General features: G+C 42.8%; 1 protein-coding gene across 2 annotated transcripts in view; it reads left to right on the top strand.

Annotated features, from left to right (window-relative positions):
- smg6 (SMG6 nonsense mediated mRNA decay factor) overlaps window positions 1-16,393 on the top strand; it is a 389,388-nt gene that overhangs the window by 108,654 nt on the left and 264,341 nt on the right. For both annotated transcript variants that reach the window (XM_059655460.1, XM_059655461.1), the window contains exon 10: window positions 3,088-3,233. In XM_059655460.1, coding sequence (XP_059511443.1) covers window positions 3,088-3,233 — 146 coding nt within the window. The remainder of the gene's footprint in view (window positions 1-3,087; window positions 3,234-16,393) is intronic.

Here is a 16,393-nt window from a genome sequence, read left to right on the forward strand (position 1 = left end):
CCTTTCAGCCCCTGAGCTGCTCATCCATTCACTGTTATCATTGGTGAATTTTCTGCTTGACACCATTACCTGCAATGTTGCTGTATCCCTTGAAGTTTCAGTCTGTAGAAATCTGTGAGTCTTTGTCTTGAGCATACTTAATAATGGAGCCTCTGTCTGAGGATTCCAAAGATTCACCATTCCCTGAGTGAAGAAATTATTTCTCACCTCAGTCCTAAATTGCCTGTCCCTTATTCTGAGACTGTATCCCCTAGTTCAACTCTGTCTGCCATGTGTAACAATCTGCTTGCATCTGTATTGTGACTTTCTCACCTAATTTCATTTTTGTGCTCCTTGTACTCTGACCTTTCACAGGCATTATTTCTATGCTGCTTTCTTGAGAAAGCCTATGAACATAACTTCAGAAATGGTTGATGTTAGGGAATTCCGTGATCCTCTCAACCCAACTGTTAGGAATACTCTTTAATGTCACCTTTGGTCTGTTTTGGGGATTGTATTTGTGTCCCAACTTTGTCATCGCTGAGCCCAATGGAAACTACATATCACCATTTAAATTCCCAAATTTCTTTATAATCTTAAAAGATCTTTGTCAGGTTAACCTTCTCCGTTGTGGTTCAAAATCTCAACTAAACCCTTTCTAAGGTCCTGTGCAAGTTCCGCATTGATAACTTGTTATTGTACTATGTGTCTCTCGATGCAAGCTATATATTGCATTGATTGTTCCATGATTCCCCCTGTCTGTGCTGCTATGATCTTTTAATGGTTAGTTTTTGTGCACTCCAAGGATCCTCTTTTCTCTTTTATTTGTTCATGGAATGTGAACACAGTGGTCTGTTGTTATAATCCTTGACAAGGTGTTGGTGAGCCACTGTAGTCCATGTAGTTCCCATAGTGCTGCTAGTTAGGAGGATGTTCTCCTTCGATTCCTATTGACTTCAACTTTGCAGGGTTTCGTGCTTCTTTCCTTGGTATCCAGGAAAGTCGCCATCAATTCACATAGATGTTAAACTCTCCACCCAGCATAACTTTTGTGCCCTTGCTGGCCTCTGTTTCCTTGACTTTTTAAAAATTTATTTTTACATTTTAAATTTTCTTCTCTGTTTCTTCTAAGTGGTGTACAACGTGGTAGAGCACTAGAGATAATAGGAACTGCAGATGCTCGAGAATCTGCGATAACAAGGTGTGGAGCTGGATGAACACAGCAGGCCAAGCAGCATCATAGGAGCAGGAAAACTGTCGTTTTGGGCCGAGACCTTTCAACAGAAATGGTCTGATGAAGGGTCTCGGCCCGAAACGTCAGTTTGCCTGCTGTGTTCATCCAGCTCCACACCTTGATATCTGTGAGGGCACTAGTTCATCAGAGAATGAATGAGCAGTAATTGGCATGAGGTTTCTTTGTTTATATTTGATTGATGTCATGAGACTTTGAGTTCAAAGATTTATTGAGGATTGCCGGGTCCACTTCCTCCTGACTGTACCACTGTGCTGCCAGCTCTGGTCAATCTGTCACGCCAGTTAAACAGAACATGTTCAGGGATGGCAGTGGAGGAAACTAAATAATTGGCTTCGTCAGTGTAATAGTTCTCCCAATTTGGTTGCAAGTTCCCAGATGTGAGTGAGGAGAACTTTGCAGGATTGATTGGTAGGATCTGCCGTTTCTACATCTGGTGCCTGGGTCAATGCCAGGTAATAGGTGTGTTTTTATTATAATTGGGCCTTTTCATAGCTGTTTGAAATAGCTGAGTGGCTTATTAGGTGATTTCACAGTTAAGAACCAGTCACATTACAGCGGGTCTAGAGTCACTTGTACTGACAGGACTGGATAGGCATCACAAATTTCCCTCCCTGAAACACGTTAGTGAACCAAATGAGTTCTAACAACACTCTGTTACTTTTGTTCTTATGTTGGCAGAGATTAGTTCTTTATTGCAGATTTTTTTAATCAAACTGAATTTAGATTCTCCAGTTGCCACAGCAGAATTTGAATTAGTTTCTAAAACATTAATCCAGTCTCAGGTTTGCTGGCCCAATAGCCATGATGCCACCACATTGACATTCCATTTAAAATCTCATCATCTGACATGTATCTTCCTTTTCCACTGTTGTATCTTCCATTTATTTGCCCATTTCTCAAAAGTTTTTCATGTTCTTGGCCATAATTTGTAAGCTCCAACCCCTTAAAATTTATTATTGCCAAATTTCAACATTGTTTTGATTGCCAAGTTCAAACTAAATAAGAGCAGCCCTGTTCAGACTCAAGTGGACTTTAATTCATTACATCTTTCCATTTATAGAAACTTCCATTACCCATACCAATACTTTGTTGCCTTTGAATCATCGCTCCATCTCCTTCTCTTTAACTTGATGTACTATTATTTTTACCATATCTCTTTGTTTAAGCTTCTCAAAATATTTTTGAAGATCTAGATAAAAATATACGCAGTATTTCCTTTACCCTTTGTATTTTTGCAGTAATGCTTTTAGTTTGGTCAAGTGTAACCTGCCCTTCAGAAATCATGATGTTTCATCTAGATTAATTTTAGTTGCTCAGTAATTTCATCCAATATTACAAACTTGAACAATTTGTCAGTTACTTGGATAAGCATTACTGGGCTGCAATTTCCTTGCTGATCCCTATTTCTCTTTTTGAAAAATTTGTTCTGTTTCCCACCCTTCATTCTCTGGGACTGTTTCCAATATTCTGTTTCTACCCAAACTTCTTTCAACGTGATGTTCGGTTATTCAAATGGTTGTGATTTCTTTGTACATTCATGGGATATCTGCTCCACTGGCTGGGCCAGCTTTTATTGCCCATTCTGAATTGCCCATGAGAAGGTAGTAGAGAGCCACCTGAAGTGGGTGTAAAATATTCAAGGGCACAATTTAAGTAAAGCAGAGGAATTCTTTCTGGTGGCCTGACTATCCGTGACCAAATTCATTAACATGAATTTTCTCTTTGTGGAATTTTTCTCTATGCACATTAGCTACTGGACTTCCATACTTAATTAGCTTTAATAAACATTTGAGCATCCTGTGGTTTTGAAAGGTGCTGTATAAATGCAAACTATTTTTGTGTTTCTATTGTAGGATGGAGACCTTTCCTTCAGTGGCTGCAAATGTTCTGAAGGAGTTCCGAGCACTGCTTCAACATAGTCCATCCCCCCTTGGTAATACCCGCATGCTGCAGCTCATGGCTATAAACATGTTTGCTGTACACCATTCCCAGCTTAAAGGTGAGTCGTCCTTCTGATTTGTAACTTTATTTATTGAAATGCACAGAATTGAGTGCAACACATGTCAAGTGCTACTATGAATGAAACAAAATGTTCCATCGGTACAGCAATGCAGCAGGTTAAAGACACTACAGAAATCCCTGCCCCTTAGGTTATTTCTCTAACATAGACACTGCCACTTTAATCTCTCAGCTCCTATTTTTCTGACATATTAATTATGTGGTACATTATCTTGAAAATTTGGATGCATACCCGCCTCACTTCCCTACAACACTTTGTTACGTTATTGAAGAATTCAATCAAATTTGCCAGACCTGATTTGCCATGAATAAATTCATGCTGGCTGTCATTTATTGTCATGTCTTTCCAAACGGCAAGTAAATGTTTGTATCTAAAAGTTTCCTCACTACCAGCTTGACTTCTGTGTGATTCCTGTGTTTATCCTTTACCCATTCGTAAAACATGGTCGTAACATTCACTTTGCAGTTTCCACCCTGACTTCCCACAACTTAGAATGCACATCATCTGGACTGAATCAGTTTGAGGACATTCAAGCTGTGAAATTTTTCCTTTTCATCTATTACAGTGCTGTGTGATGGCTCTACTACCTCCATAATAAGTGTTGATAAAGTACCACAGTTGTGTCCTTTTACTCCACAAATTTTGTTTTTGGTTCTTAATCAACCCTGTTTGATTAACTTTAATCTTTTACCATTTGTTTTTGTCAGCCATGGCTCTGTTGGCAACACTTTATTCATTGAGTAACACAGTTCTGGGTTCAGTCACTCCCCAGTGCTTGGACACAAAAATGATGACTGACATTTCAGTGCAGTAGTGAGGGAGTGCAGCATTGTTGGAGGTACATTAGTTCAGATGCAATGTGAAACTGAGAACCGATCTGCCTGTTTGAATCTAAAAGATTTCATGTCTTTATTTCAAAGAAGAACAAAGCAGTTATCCCTGGTGATCTAATTGAAATGTATAAGTTTCTTAAGCTTGACTTATAGACTTGACAGAGGAAATGCCGAGAGGATATTTCCCCTTATAGAAAAGTGCAGCACAGTACAGGTCTTTCGGCCCTCTGTGTGGAAAAGTTGCCCCTTAGGTCCCTTTTAACTCTTTCCATTCTCACCTTAAACCTATGCTATTTAGCCTTGGATTCCCCCACCACAGGGAAAAGATCTTGTCTATTCACTCTATCCCTGCCCCTCACGATTTTATAAACCTCTATGATGTCACCTCCCACCCTCTGACGTTCCAGGGAAAAAGCCCCGGTCTACTCAGCCTCTCCCTGTAGCTCAAACCCTCTAATCTTGACAATATCCTCGTAAATCTTTTCTGTTCCCTTTCAAGTGTAGCAACAGTACATCTGAACCGTAGGCACTTTCATGATCTTTTGTGGGTTGCCTCCAAACTGGTATAAGATTGGCATGGACATCCCCAGGGCTGACCATTCATATTGTCGGTTTGTAAGGGAATTTCTGCAACTCTCTTGTCTGGCATTAATTGGCCAAAATAGATATTTGCAAAATTGGTGAAGATGCTCCTTGAAAGACACTGAACTGAATTTCAGAGCTTGCCTCCACGTGGGCTGGTTAGCTACAGGTGTCCTCCCGTGAGACAGTCTGCACTATAGTTTGTAAGGCTTTTTTTTTGTCCTTGTATCACTTGTACTCATCAGTCTGATGACATTTTCCATGAGACAGTTCCCTATTGTATACCTGCTTGGAGATTCTGTCGTCATTCATCCCAACAAAGTAAATCTGAAGAAGGAAATGGGAATAGGGAACACTGAAGGAGAATAGCTATAGAACATAGAACAAAGAGAAGTACAGCACAGTACAGGCCCTTCAGCCCACGATGTTGTGCCATGGAATAATCCTAATCCAAAAATAAAATAACCTAACCTACATTCCCCTCAATTCACTGCTGTCCATGTGCATGTCCAGCAGTTGCTTAAATGTCACTAATGACTCCGCTTCCACAACTACCACTGGTAAACTATTCCATGCGCTCACAACTCTGGGTAAAGAACCTCCCTCTGACGTCTCGTCTATACCTTCCTCCTAACTCCTTAAAACTATGACCCCTCGTGGCAGCCAATCCTGTCCTGGGGAAAAGTCTCTGGCTATCGACTCTGTCCATGCCTCTCATTACCTTGTACACCTCGATCAGGTCACCTCTCTTCCTCCTCTCCAGAGAGAAAAGTCCGAGCTCAGTCAACCTCTCCTCGTAAGACAAGCCCTCCAGTCCAGGCAGCATCCTGGTAAACCTCCTTTGCACCCTCTCCAAAGTCTCCACATCTTTGCTATAATAGGGCGACCAGAACTGGACACAATATTCCAAGTGTGATCTCACCAGGGTTTTGTAGAGCTGCAGCATAACCTCGCGGCTCTTAACCTCGATCCCTTTGTTAATGAAAGGCAAAACACCATATGCTTTCTGAACAACCTTATCCACTTGGGTGGCAACTTTGAGGGAGCTATGCCCTTGAACACCAAGATCCCGCTGTTCCTCACACTGCCGAGAATCCTGCCTTTAATCCTATATTCACATTTAAGTTCGACCTTCCAAAATGCATCACTTCACATTTATCCAGGTTGAACTCCATCTGCCATTTCTCAGCCCAGTTCTGCATACTGTCAATGTCTCGCTGAATCCTGCAATAGCCCTCGATACTATCAACGGCACCTCCAACCTTTGTGTCATCAGCAAACATACTAAGCCACCCCTCAACCTCCTCATCCAAGTCATTTATAAAAACTACAAAGAGCAGAGGCCCAAGAACAGAACCCTGTGGGACACCACTCAGCACTGACCTCCAGGCAGAATACTTACCATCTACAACCACTCTCTGCCTCCCGTCAGCCAACCAATTCTGAATCCAGACAGCCAAATCACCCTGTATACCATACCTCCTGACTTTATGAATGAACCTGCCGTGGGGCACCTTATCAAATGCCTTCTGAAGTCCATGTACACCGCATCCACTGCTCAACCCTCGTCAACCTGTCTCGTGACTTCCTCAAAGAACTCTAAGATTTGTGAGGCATGACCTGCTCCTCTCAGAGCCATGCTGATTCCCTTTAATCACGCTATGCTTTTCCAAATAGTCATAAATCCTATCCCATTTCCCCTCATGGGAGACTCTAGGACCAGAGGGCGTAGTCCCAGAATAAAGGGGCACTGATTTAAGACTGAAATGAGGAGGAATTTCTTCTGCCAGAGGGTTTGGAACTTCTTGCCACAGAGAGCTGTGGGACTGGAGTCCTTGTGTACATTTTAAGGCTGAGATAGATTCCCGATCAGTAGGGAAATAAAGGGTTATGGGGAAAAATGCAAGCAAGTGGACATGAGGAATATTGGATCAGCCGTGATCCTATTGAATAGCAGGTTTGAGGGGCTGAACAGCTTTCTCCTGTTCCTGCTGCATATGGTGTCTAGGCTGATTTTTATCCCTCAACATTACAAAAATATCCCAGGTTATTTGGGCCATAATAGCATTGCTGTTTGTGGGAGTTTGCTGTATGCATGTTGGCTGCAGTGCTTCCATCATTACAACAGTGACTACTTCCAAAGCACTCAATTTGCTATAAAGCATTTTCAGAGGTCCAGTCTTTGTGTAAAGCACCATATAAATGCACTTTATTTCTTTCTTTCACTTTGCTGATAAACACTTATATTCCTTTTATGTTAGTTATAACTCGTCAATCCCACTTTACTTCCTTTTTCAGTTCTCTATACTTTGTATTCAGCTCAACTGGAAACAACTGAGAGTTGATACAACTGAATGTCCATGGTGAGGGTCCGGGGGGAGGGGAGAGTGTTGCATGCTAGGTCTGTATATGTTCCGTTAACAGCTGCAGTGTTTTAAGCACTTTTATCAACTTCTTTGATGCTTTTTAAGTGCTTGAAGTGGGATTACCAAATGGATGAAAGATTATTGGGGATGGGGATACACAGGAATGTAGGCTTGAGATTAAAATCAGATCAGCCATGATCGTATTGAATGGTTCAGCAGGCTTGAAGGGTCCAGTGGCTAGCTCTTCTTCCTCATTCGTATGGCTCCAACATCCAAGGAGATGGCGCTGGCCTACAAGTATTATTGCTAAACGATTAGTCCAGGAACTCGGCTAATATTCTGGGGTCCTGGGTTTGAATGGCGTCCCCATGGCACATTGGTAGAATTTGAATTCAGTTATTAAAAATATGAAATTAAGAATACACTGATGACACTGAAAGCATTGTTGATTGACAGAAAAACCCACCTAGTTCATTCATGTTCTTCAGGGATGAAAATCTGCCTTCCTCACATGGTCTGTCCTACATGTGACACCAGACCCACAGCAATGTGGTTGAATTTCGACTGCCCTCTGATATGGCTCAACAAACCAGTCTGTTGTATCAGTTATCACTAGTTCTCATCGAAGAAATGAGACCAGATGGGCCACCTGGCATAGCCAAGGCACTGGCAAAGCCAATAGCAGAAACAACCTTGTTGGCCATGCAAAGTCCTCCTCACTAACGTCCCGGGACTAGTGACAAAATCGGGAAAGCTTTCTCGCAGACTAGTCAAGCAACAGCCTAATACAGTCATACTCTCAGAATCAGACCTTGCAATGTCCCAGACGTCACCATCACTATCCCTAGATATGGCCTGCCCCACCGGCAGGAGAGATCCAGCAGAGGTGGTGGCACAGTGGGATACAGTCAGAGGCAGTTGCCCTAGGAGTCCTCAATATTGATTCTGGACTTCATAACCTCATGATGTCTCTTGGGTTCAGATTAAACATGGGAAGGAAACCTCTTGCTGATTACAACATATCATCCTCCCTTGGCTGATAAATCAGTGCACCTTCGAGTTGAGCTAGACTTGAGAGTGGGAAGGGCACAGAATGTACTCTGGGTGGGGGATTTCAGTGTCCATCATCAAGAGTGGCTTGGCAACAACACTGCTGATCAAACTGGTTGGGTCCTAAAGGTCATATGCTGCTAGACTGGGTTTGCAGCATGTGGTGAGGGAAAAACATACTTGACCTCATTCTTACCAATCTGCCAGCTGCAGATGCATCTGTCTATGACAGGATTGTTAAGAGTAACCCATCGCACAGTCCTTGTGGAGACAAAGTCCTGCCTTCGCATTGAGAATAACCTCCATTGTGTTGTGTAGTACGATCACTGTGCTAAATGGGACAAGCTTCAACCAGATTTAGCAACTCGACTGGGCATCCATGGGGCTCTATGGGCCATCAACAGCAGCAGAATTGTACTTCAGCACAATCTGCAACCTCGTAGCTCAGCATTTGCCCCACTCAACCATTGCCGTCAAGCCAAGGAATCAACCCTGGTTCAATGATGAGTGCAGGAGAGTTTGCCAGGAGCAGCACCAGGCATACCTGAAGATGAGATATCAACCTATTGAAACTACCAAACAGGACTACTTGCATGCCAAACAACATTAGTGGCAAGTGATAGACAGAGCCAAGTGATCCCACAACTATTGGATTAGATCCAAGCTCTGTAGTCCTGCCACATCGTGAATGGTGGTGGACAATTACGGAGGAGGCTTCACCCATATCCCCATCCTCAATGATGGGGGAGCACAGCACATCAGTGCAAAAGATAAGACAGAAGCATTCACTGCAATCTTCAGACAAAAGTATTGTGTGGGTGATTCGTCTCGACCTCCTGCAGTGGCCCCCAGTGTTACAGATGCCAGTCTTCAATGAATTTGTTTTAGTCCATGTGATATCAAGAAATGTTAGAGACATGGCTCTCAAAGGCTATGAGGTTTATCAATGTTCTGGCAATAGTACTGAAGATGTGTGCTCCATAACTTGCCACTCCCCTAGCCAAGCTTTTCCAGTACAGCTACAACACTGGCATCTACCCGACAATGTGACAAATTGCCTGGTATGCCCTGTACACACACAGGATTCCACCAGGGTCTCTCAGCACCTGACCTCATTCCAGCCTTGGTTCAAACATGGACAAAAGAGTTGAATTCTAGAAGTGAGATGAGAGTGACAGCCCTTGACTTCAAGGCTGCATTTCACTGACTGTGGCATCAAGAAGCAAAACTGGAATCAGTGGGTATTGGGACCAAGCTCTCCACTGGCTGGACTCATACCTGACACATAGGAAAATGGTTGTGGTTGTTGGAGGTCACTCATCTCAGCTCCAGGGCATCCCTGCTGGAGTTCCTCAGAGTAGTGTCCTTGGCCCATCCATCTTCAGCTCCTTCATCAATGACCTTCTCTCCATGGTAAGATCAGAAGTGAGAATGTTTGCTGATTGTGCCATGTTCAACACCATTTGTAACTTCTCAGATACTGAAGCAGTCCATGTTCAAATGCAGCAAGGCAATATCCAGGCTACGGGTGACAAGTAGCATGTAACATGTGTACTGCACAAAAGACCAGCAACGATCCTCTCCAATAGGAGACAACCTAACCCCCACTCCTTGACATTCAGGGATGTTGCTGTCACTGAAACCCCGACTATCAACATCTTGGTAGGGGCGCTGGGTTTAACATTGACCAGAAACTCAAGTAACGGTGCCAAATAAATGCAGTGATTACAAGGGCAGGTCAGAGGTTAGGAATACTACAGCAAATAACTCACCTCCTGATGCCCCAAAGCCCATCCGCTATCTCTATCTACAAGGCACAGGTCAGGAGTGTGATGGAATACTTTCCACTTACCCAGATGGGTACAACTCCTCCAGCACTCAAAAAGCTTTACACCACCCAGGACAATGCAGCGCATTTAATTGGCACAATGCTGTTTGGAAGAAATTTTCAGGATTTCCGTCGAGTGACTCTGAGTTTCCAATTCAGAATGGTGAATGGCTTGGAGGGAAATTTGCAGGGGCAGGTGTTCTCATGTATCTGCTGCCCTTGTCCTTCTAGATGGAAGTAGCTTTGGGTTTGGAAGGTGCTGTCTGAAGGTTGTTGGTGAATTCCTGCAGTGCATCTTGTAGATAGTACACATTGCTACTACTGAGGGAGTGACTGGCACTGCATTCAAAAGCAATCAAACAGGCTGCTTTAGGTGTCAAGTTCCTTGAGTGCTCTTGGAGCTGCACCCATCCAGACAGGTGGGCGGTATTCCATCACACTCCTGACTTGTGCTCTGTAGATGATGGGTCAGCTGTGGGGAGTCAGGGCATGAGTTATTTGCTGCAGTATTCCTAGGCTCTATCCTGCTCCTGTAGCTGCAGTATTTAGATGGGTAATCCGGTTCAGTTTATGGTCAATGGTAACCAGCCAGATGTTGATAGCTTAATGTCACCTTGTTAGTAATCCTGACTTATACTTTGGAGTTCTTTTCCAAAACCTCCACTGCTCTCAAACTCCTTTTTCTCCTTTGCTCTCTCCTTAAAACTTAGTTCTCTAAACAAGCTTTTTCTATGCCTTCTACTGCTTCCACTTTTTGCTTCGTGTCTATTCCCCCTCATCTATTATTTACATTGTAGTAAGGCTCTTATTTATGTTAAAGGGACTGTGTGAGACTGATCTCGCCTTGTAAGAGATGAGGCAGACAGTGGTACATTAGCAAAGGTTTAAGACCGATAGAGGGCAGCCCTTCCGAGTTCCTGGATTGAACTTGCAAAACCGAATACCTTGCTGATCAAGCGAGTCATCCTATCTGGCTTTCCATTTTAATTAATTAGTTATATTTCTCTTTTCCTGCTTATTAGCTGCTCCAATAAAGAATTCAGAGTGAATGAAGCACTTGAGAGTGTTTGACAGATGTAACTTGGTACTGTGTAAAATTAGATATATTGTTGCTCAGTTCAGTTCAGTTTCTTCACCTATTGAGTGCAATATTAGATTGGATCTGTTGCAAAAATAGTTCACTGACTAGTATCTCAGTGATTTGGCTGTCACAACTTGGCATGTGAACTGAAATTCTAGCCAGTAATGAGACTCACCTTGAGTAGGGGCACTGCATATTGCTGCTAGTGAAAGTTGGGTGAGGAAGAGGGCAGAATAGCTACTTCTGGCCACTAGTCTATGCATTGTGAAATAGAAGATGTTTTCCTGCAACAGTTGGCACATTCTATTTGTCAATTTTTTTTGTTTGTCCTCATTTTGAGGAGCCAGCTAGTTATGAGGGCTCCAGTGATTTCGCTCAAGGTACTTGAGTAGGTCTCTTCATTCAGCACTCTAAATCTACAGAGGGAATTTTTCCAAATGGAGGACCGTCATGTCTGGGGAAGGCCAGCACTGAAATGACCCAGACATGTGAAAGAGACAAATTAAAATGTAATTTTTAAAAATGAAGGATTAAAACAAATTTATCTCTTCACCTGTCACATGAACTGGAAACTCACAAATGAGTGAAGGTAACCAGCTTAGTTCTGACACAATAAACAGGGCATTCCACATTTCCCCCTTGCCTATCCTCAGTTTCTTCTTTCACATCTGGGAGTGATAAAGACTACAGATCCCAGATCCGAATCATTTTTAATTATTATAACACAGAATTATTTTATTCAAATGTTGGAAGAAAATTTTTTTTCCATGTGTGACCCCCACTCCAGAACACACTGCAATTTTAGGTCTGTAGTATCTTGTATTCGGAGATTGTTATAGTAGTCTGTGCCAATTCTTGACCGTGGCTGCCTGTCTGAGGAAAAGATGGACACAGGTGAAATAGTTGTGGATATTTTAATAGGGCAGTTACTTATTTAAATTAGTTTTCTCCTTTTAACAATTTTTGCCACCATTGGAATGTGCTCGAGAAATTGTTTACAGGCCTTGGTCTGCACTATTCTGCAAGTGGACACTAGATGGTGTGTGAGTGGGCATTTTTGTATTCCTTTCCTTTACACAGCAATAGCACCAGTCTGAGGATGGGCATTTAGTCTGTGCTGAAATGTAACAGATATTCTCAATATGATAGGAACTTAGAAAGTTGAAGCAAGCGAAGGCCATTTCGTCCTTCAAACCTGCTCTACCATTTAATATGATATTTAATATAGCTCTAACTGATCAGCCTGTATTCATACTTCAGTCCTGCCATCCTAGGAATCAGCCTGGTAAAGCTGTTTCACTCCCTCCATAACATGAATGCCCTTCCTCAGTTAAGACGACCAAAACAGCACAGAAAGTTCTTGTTACAGTCTAGTCAAGGCCGTATTCAATTGCAGCAAGGCATCCTGTACTCTGTCTCACTGTGAAAGCCAAAGTACCAATTGCTGCCTTCATCACCTACTGCATCTTTTGTTTTCTTGTTCACTCAAGAGGTTTGGGTGTTGCAAGCTGGGTCAGCACTTTATTACCGATCCCTAGTCGCCCTCGCAAAGGTGGTGCTGAGCTGCCGCCTTGAAATGCTGCAGCCCATGTACTGCAGGTGTACCCACAATGCTGTTTGGGAGAGAATTCCAGAATTTTGTCTCAATATTTATTTCCAGTGACTTGTGTATTAGGTTTTCTTGCACCTCCTCCTTTGCATTCTATTGTCATTCAGATAGTCTGCCTTTTGTTTTTGCTACCAAAGTGGATAACTTCACATTTATCCACATTGCGTTGCCTCTGCCATGCATTTACCCCCCTCAACTTCGCAATGAAAATCACACTGAAGCATCTCTATGTGCACTTCAGACAACAAAGTGTGGAGCTGGATGAACACAGCAGGCCAAGCAACATCTTAGGAGCTTTTGTGCTCCTGAGATGCTGCTTGGCCTGCTGTGTTCATCCAGCTCCACACTTTGTTATCTCGGATCCTCCAGCATCTGCAGTTCCCGTTATTTCAATGTGCACTTCTGCCTGCTATCCCGCTTTCTTCACAGGCGAAGAATACTTCCTCAGGTACCCTGAGATGTAGGTTATCAGACCCTCGCGATTTATTCGTAGGGACACTGGGGAGGAATTCAATGGAGTGTTTTGATGTATTGCCTTACCGCACTGAGTGTAAATGTACAAATTATTTATGTGGTGGAACATAGGGTCTCTGCTCATAATGTACATTACAGCAGCTTAATTACACATTGCTTAGCAACTTCCGAACTAGGGGCCGGGCGACTGGGGAGACCCTGGACTGGGAGCCGGGCGACTGGGGAGACCCTGGGCTGGGGGCCGGGCGACTGGTGAGACCCCGGACTTCAGCATGAGAGATTTATTTTTGTAGAAGGAAAGTCCGCGCTATGATTTTTCTGAACAATGCATTTGAAGTAAATCCATAAGTCCCAGAGTGTACTCAGCAAAAATGGCTCCTGCACACCAATAAACAGCTTGGAAGTAGGCCAGGGTGTTTATTCATTGTGCAGCAGTCGTTTATTACCTAGTACGCTGTGGGATTCTTACATTTATCACTTAATTTTCACTGCCTCTTTCAGCTTACCACCACCACTCTGTCTCAGTGGTTTGACTAACTGCTTCTGCCTTGATCCAATACAATTTAGGAATCGCCCTTACTAGACCTCAGTGTTCATTTGCTTTCACATTGCTGCTCTCAACCCTTCGTTACTGAGTACACCATGCTTCAGTTTCCTTCCCACCTTGTGACTGTTTGAAGTCACAGTACACCTTACAACTGGCACTTCAATCAATAGCAGAGTGTCTGTTGAAAACTCAGCTTGTACGGAGTAGTTAGAAAATTCTGTACCTTTTTACAGTTCACCTTTTGTTCTCCGGTGAAGATATCTTATGGTCTTCGTACAACAAGCTGTTTTGATGTAAGAGAAAGAATTCAATTTGTACTCAGCTGTGCTCAATTTAGTAAATGGGGGTTCCTGCTTTTTTCCTCCCTAATGTTTCAAGTTTCTGGAATTAAAACCATATCTTGTGCACAATTTTTTGTTATTATTGTATGAAATTCACCATCAATCATTGGCCATTAATCACCCGAGGTGCTCACAGCACCCTGCACAAACGCTCACCATATGCTGAGGAAACAGAGGGCACCCAAGAGAATGAGAACCAAAATCTGCGTGCAAAATTAAGACAAAACCTTCCCCCAACCTTTTTGATTTTGCCCTGATCTGCCTATCACCCTAGAACACCCAACCCCGTTTTCCCCCTCTATGATCTTGCCTGCTGAGCCTGAGTATCTTTAACATTCTGATTCCCCTTCTCTCAGAACCTGGTATATACAGTGTTAAACATCTGGAGAAAAGCTCCACACTGTGGGCTGATAGAAGCAGACATGGTGCAGCTGGTATAAGACACTGGTGGTTTCAAGAACTGCTGTCTGTTGGGATTTGGTGTCTGCAGAAAAAGAGCAAGAACGGCTGGGGTGGCAGGCTGCCAGCCCTGGTTAGCTTGCCCCCACTTTAGTCATTTCTGGCCAGACATGGATTAGTCTAGTATAAGACCCTGGGCACTTCACTTGCTGGCACTGATAGACAGGATGTGGGATTTTTTTTTGTGTTGGCTGACTTTTTTACCTCTCTGAGAATTTGGAGAGCTATGAGATTCACTTTCTTAATGTACAGTTTTCCTCGAACAGTCCTTTCTGCTGTGGCTGCTTATTAATAGATTACATATGTGGTCCTAGTTTACATCAGTATTGAAATATTTTACGTGGGACTGAGTATATTTCCTGAGGAAATTTTAAAAGGATATTTATTGGAGGTACAAAAAAGACACTAATTTATATTCCTTTTGATTTCTAACACATGAATTTCGTTAATAAATTAAAATGTTATCAACACAATAAGATTTGAAGCAGTGAGGTTTGGTGTGCGTATTTGTGGACCAGTGCCTGAGTCTGACATTTTGGAAAGCTTGATTGTGAACCTTGCCCAGAGGCATAAACTCTGGGCTAATTGTTGTCCCTCCCAATTTCTCTGAGCACCCCCACATTTTGCAAAAGAATTCCTTTCTCTTCCCCCTCTGGACCCCTGGATTAATTTGCCCATGTCATTTCTGACTGCTGATGAGTTGCCATCGGCCAAAACTACTACTCTCTCACCATTGCGAAGGAGTTGTCAGGCTTTTTGTTTTTTGTGTTAGAGATGCTGGTTTCTTTGCTGCCTTTCTGATTAGAAGGGCAGTGTGTGTATGTACCCGCCCGCTGAATTCCCAGAAAACTGGTCAAGTTCAGGAACTTGCTGTCAGAATAAGTTCAGAATCAAATTCCAATGGTTTACTGGCACCCACCCTCTATTACTAGAAAAGAGGTGATTATTCCATTTTGTTGTAGCATCAGCCTGGTATCAACAGTTGTCTGGAATAGTGCATTGGAGACTTTTAGGCCCATTGCTTTGGAATCCTAAAAGAGATAAATCTATATCATAGAATGAGACAGTGCAGAGGAGTCAAAAATTTTAATTGCTCCATGTGCTGACTGTCTGAAAAATCTAACCAGTCTCACTCATAAGAGTTGTACAGCACAGAAACAGACCCTTCGGTCCAACTTGTCTGCCCCAACCAGATATCCCAAACCAGCCTAGTCCCATTTGTCAGCATTTGGCTCGTGACTCTCCAAACCCTTCCTATTCATGTACCCATCCAGATACCTTTTAAATGTTGTAGTTGTACAACATCCACCACTTCCTCTGGCAGCTCATTCATACACTCATCACCTTCTGTGTGCAAACTCGCCCCTTGGGTCCCTCTTGTACCTTTCCCTGTCACCGTAAGCTTCTGTTGTCTACTTTTGGACCCCTCTATCTTGGGGGGCAAAAGGCATGGCTGTTCTCCCTGTCCATGCCTGTCATGATTTTATACGCCTCCATAAGGTTGTCCCTCAGCCTCCAATGCTCCAGGGAAAATAGCCCTAACCTATTCAGCCTCTCCCTATTGGTCAAATCCTCCAATCCTGGCAACATCCTTGTCAATCTTTTCTGCACATTTTCAAGTTTAACAACATCTTTCCTATAGCAGACAATCCAGAATTGAACACAGTATTCCAAAAGTGGCCTAACCAATGTCCTGTACAGCTCTTTTTTTTCTGTCGGTCTTCAAATATACGTCCATGTTCCTTAATTTTCTTTTAAGTAAATATGGCCTTTTCACAAGCCTTTTATTTCCATTTCTTCAAATGGAACATGCAGTGTTGTCTAATTTTCTGCTGCTTTTTTGGTGATAAATTGATACCCTCCAGTTACTAATTAACTACCAGTGGAAACTATTTTTATCTCTACTTACTTTTCAAATGTTGAGTCAGTTCATAGGTGAAGGAGATGCTCTAGATGTTGGAGTTGGAGG

Source organism: Stegostoma tigrinum, chromosome 27 (assembly GCF_030684315.1).
Source record: "Stegostoma tigrinum isolate sSteTig4 chromosome 27, sSteTig4.hap1, whole genome shotgun sequence".
NCBI classification, from domain to species: Eukaryota; Metazoa; Chordata; class Chondrichthyes; order Orectolobiformes; family Stegostomatidae; genus Stegostoma; species Stegostoma tigrinum.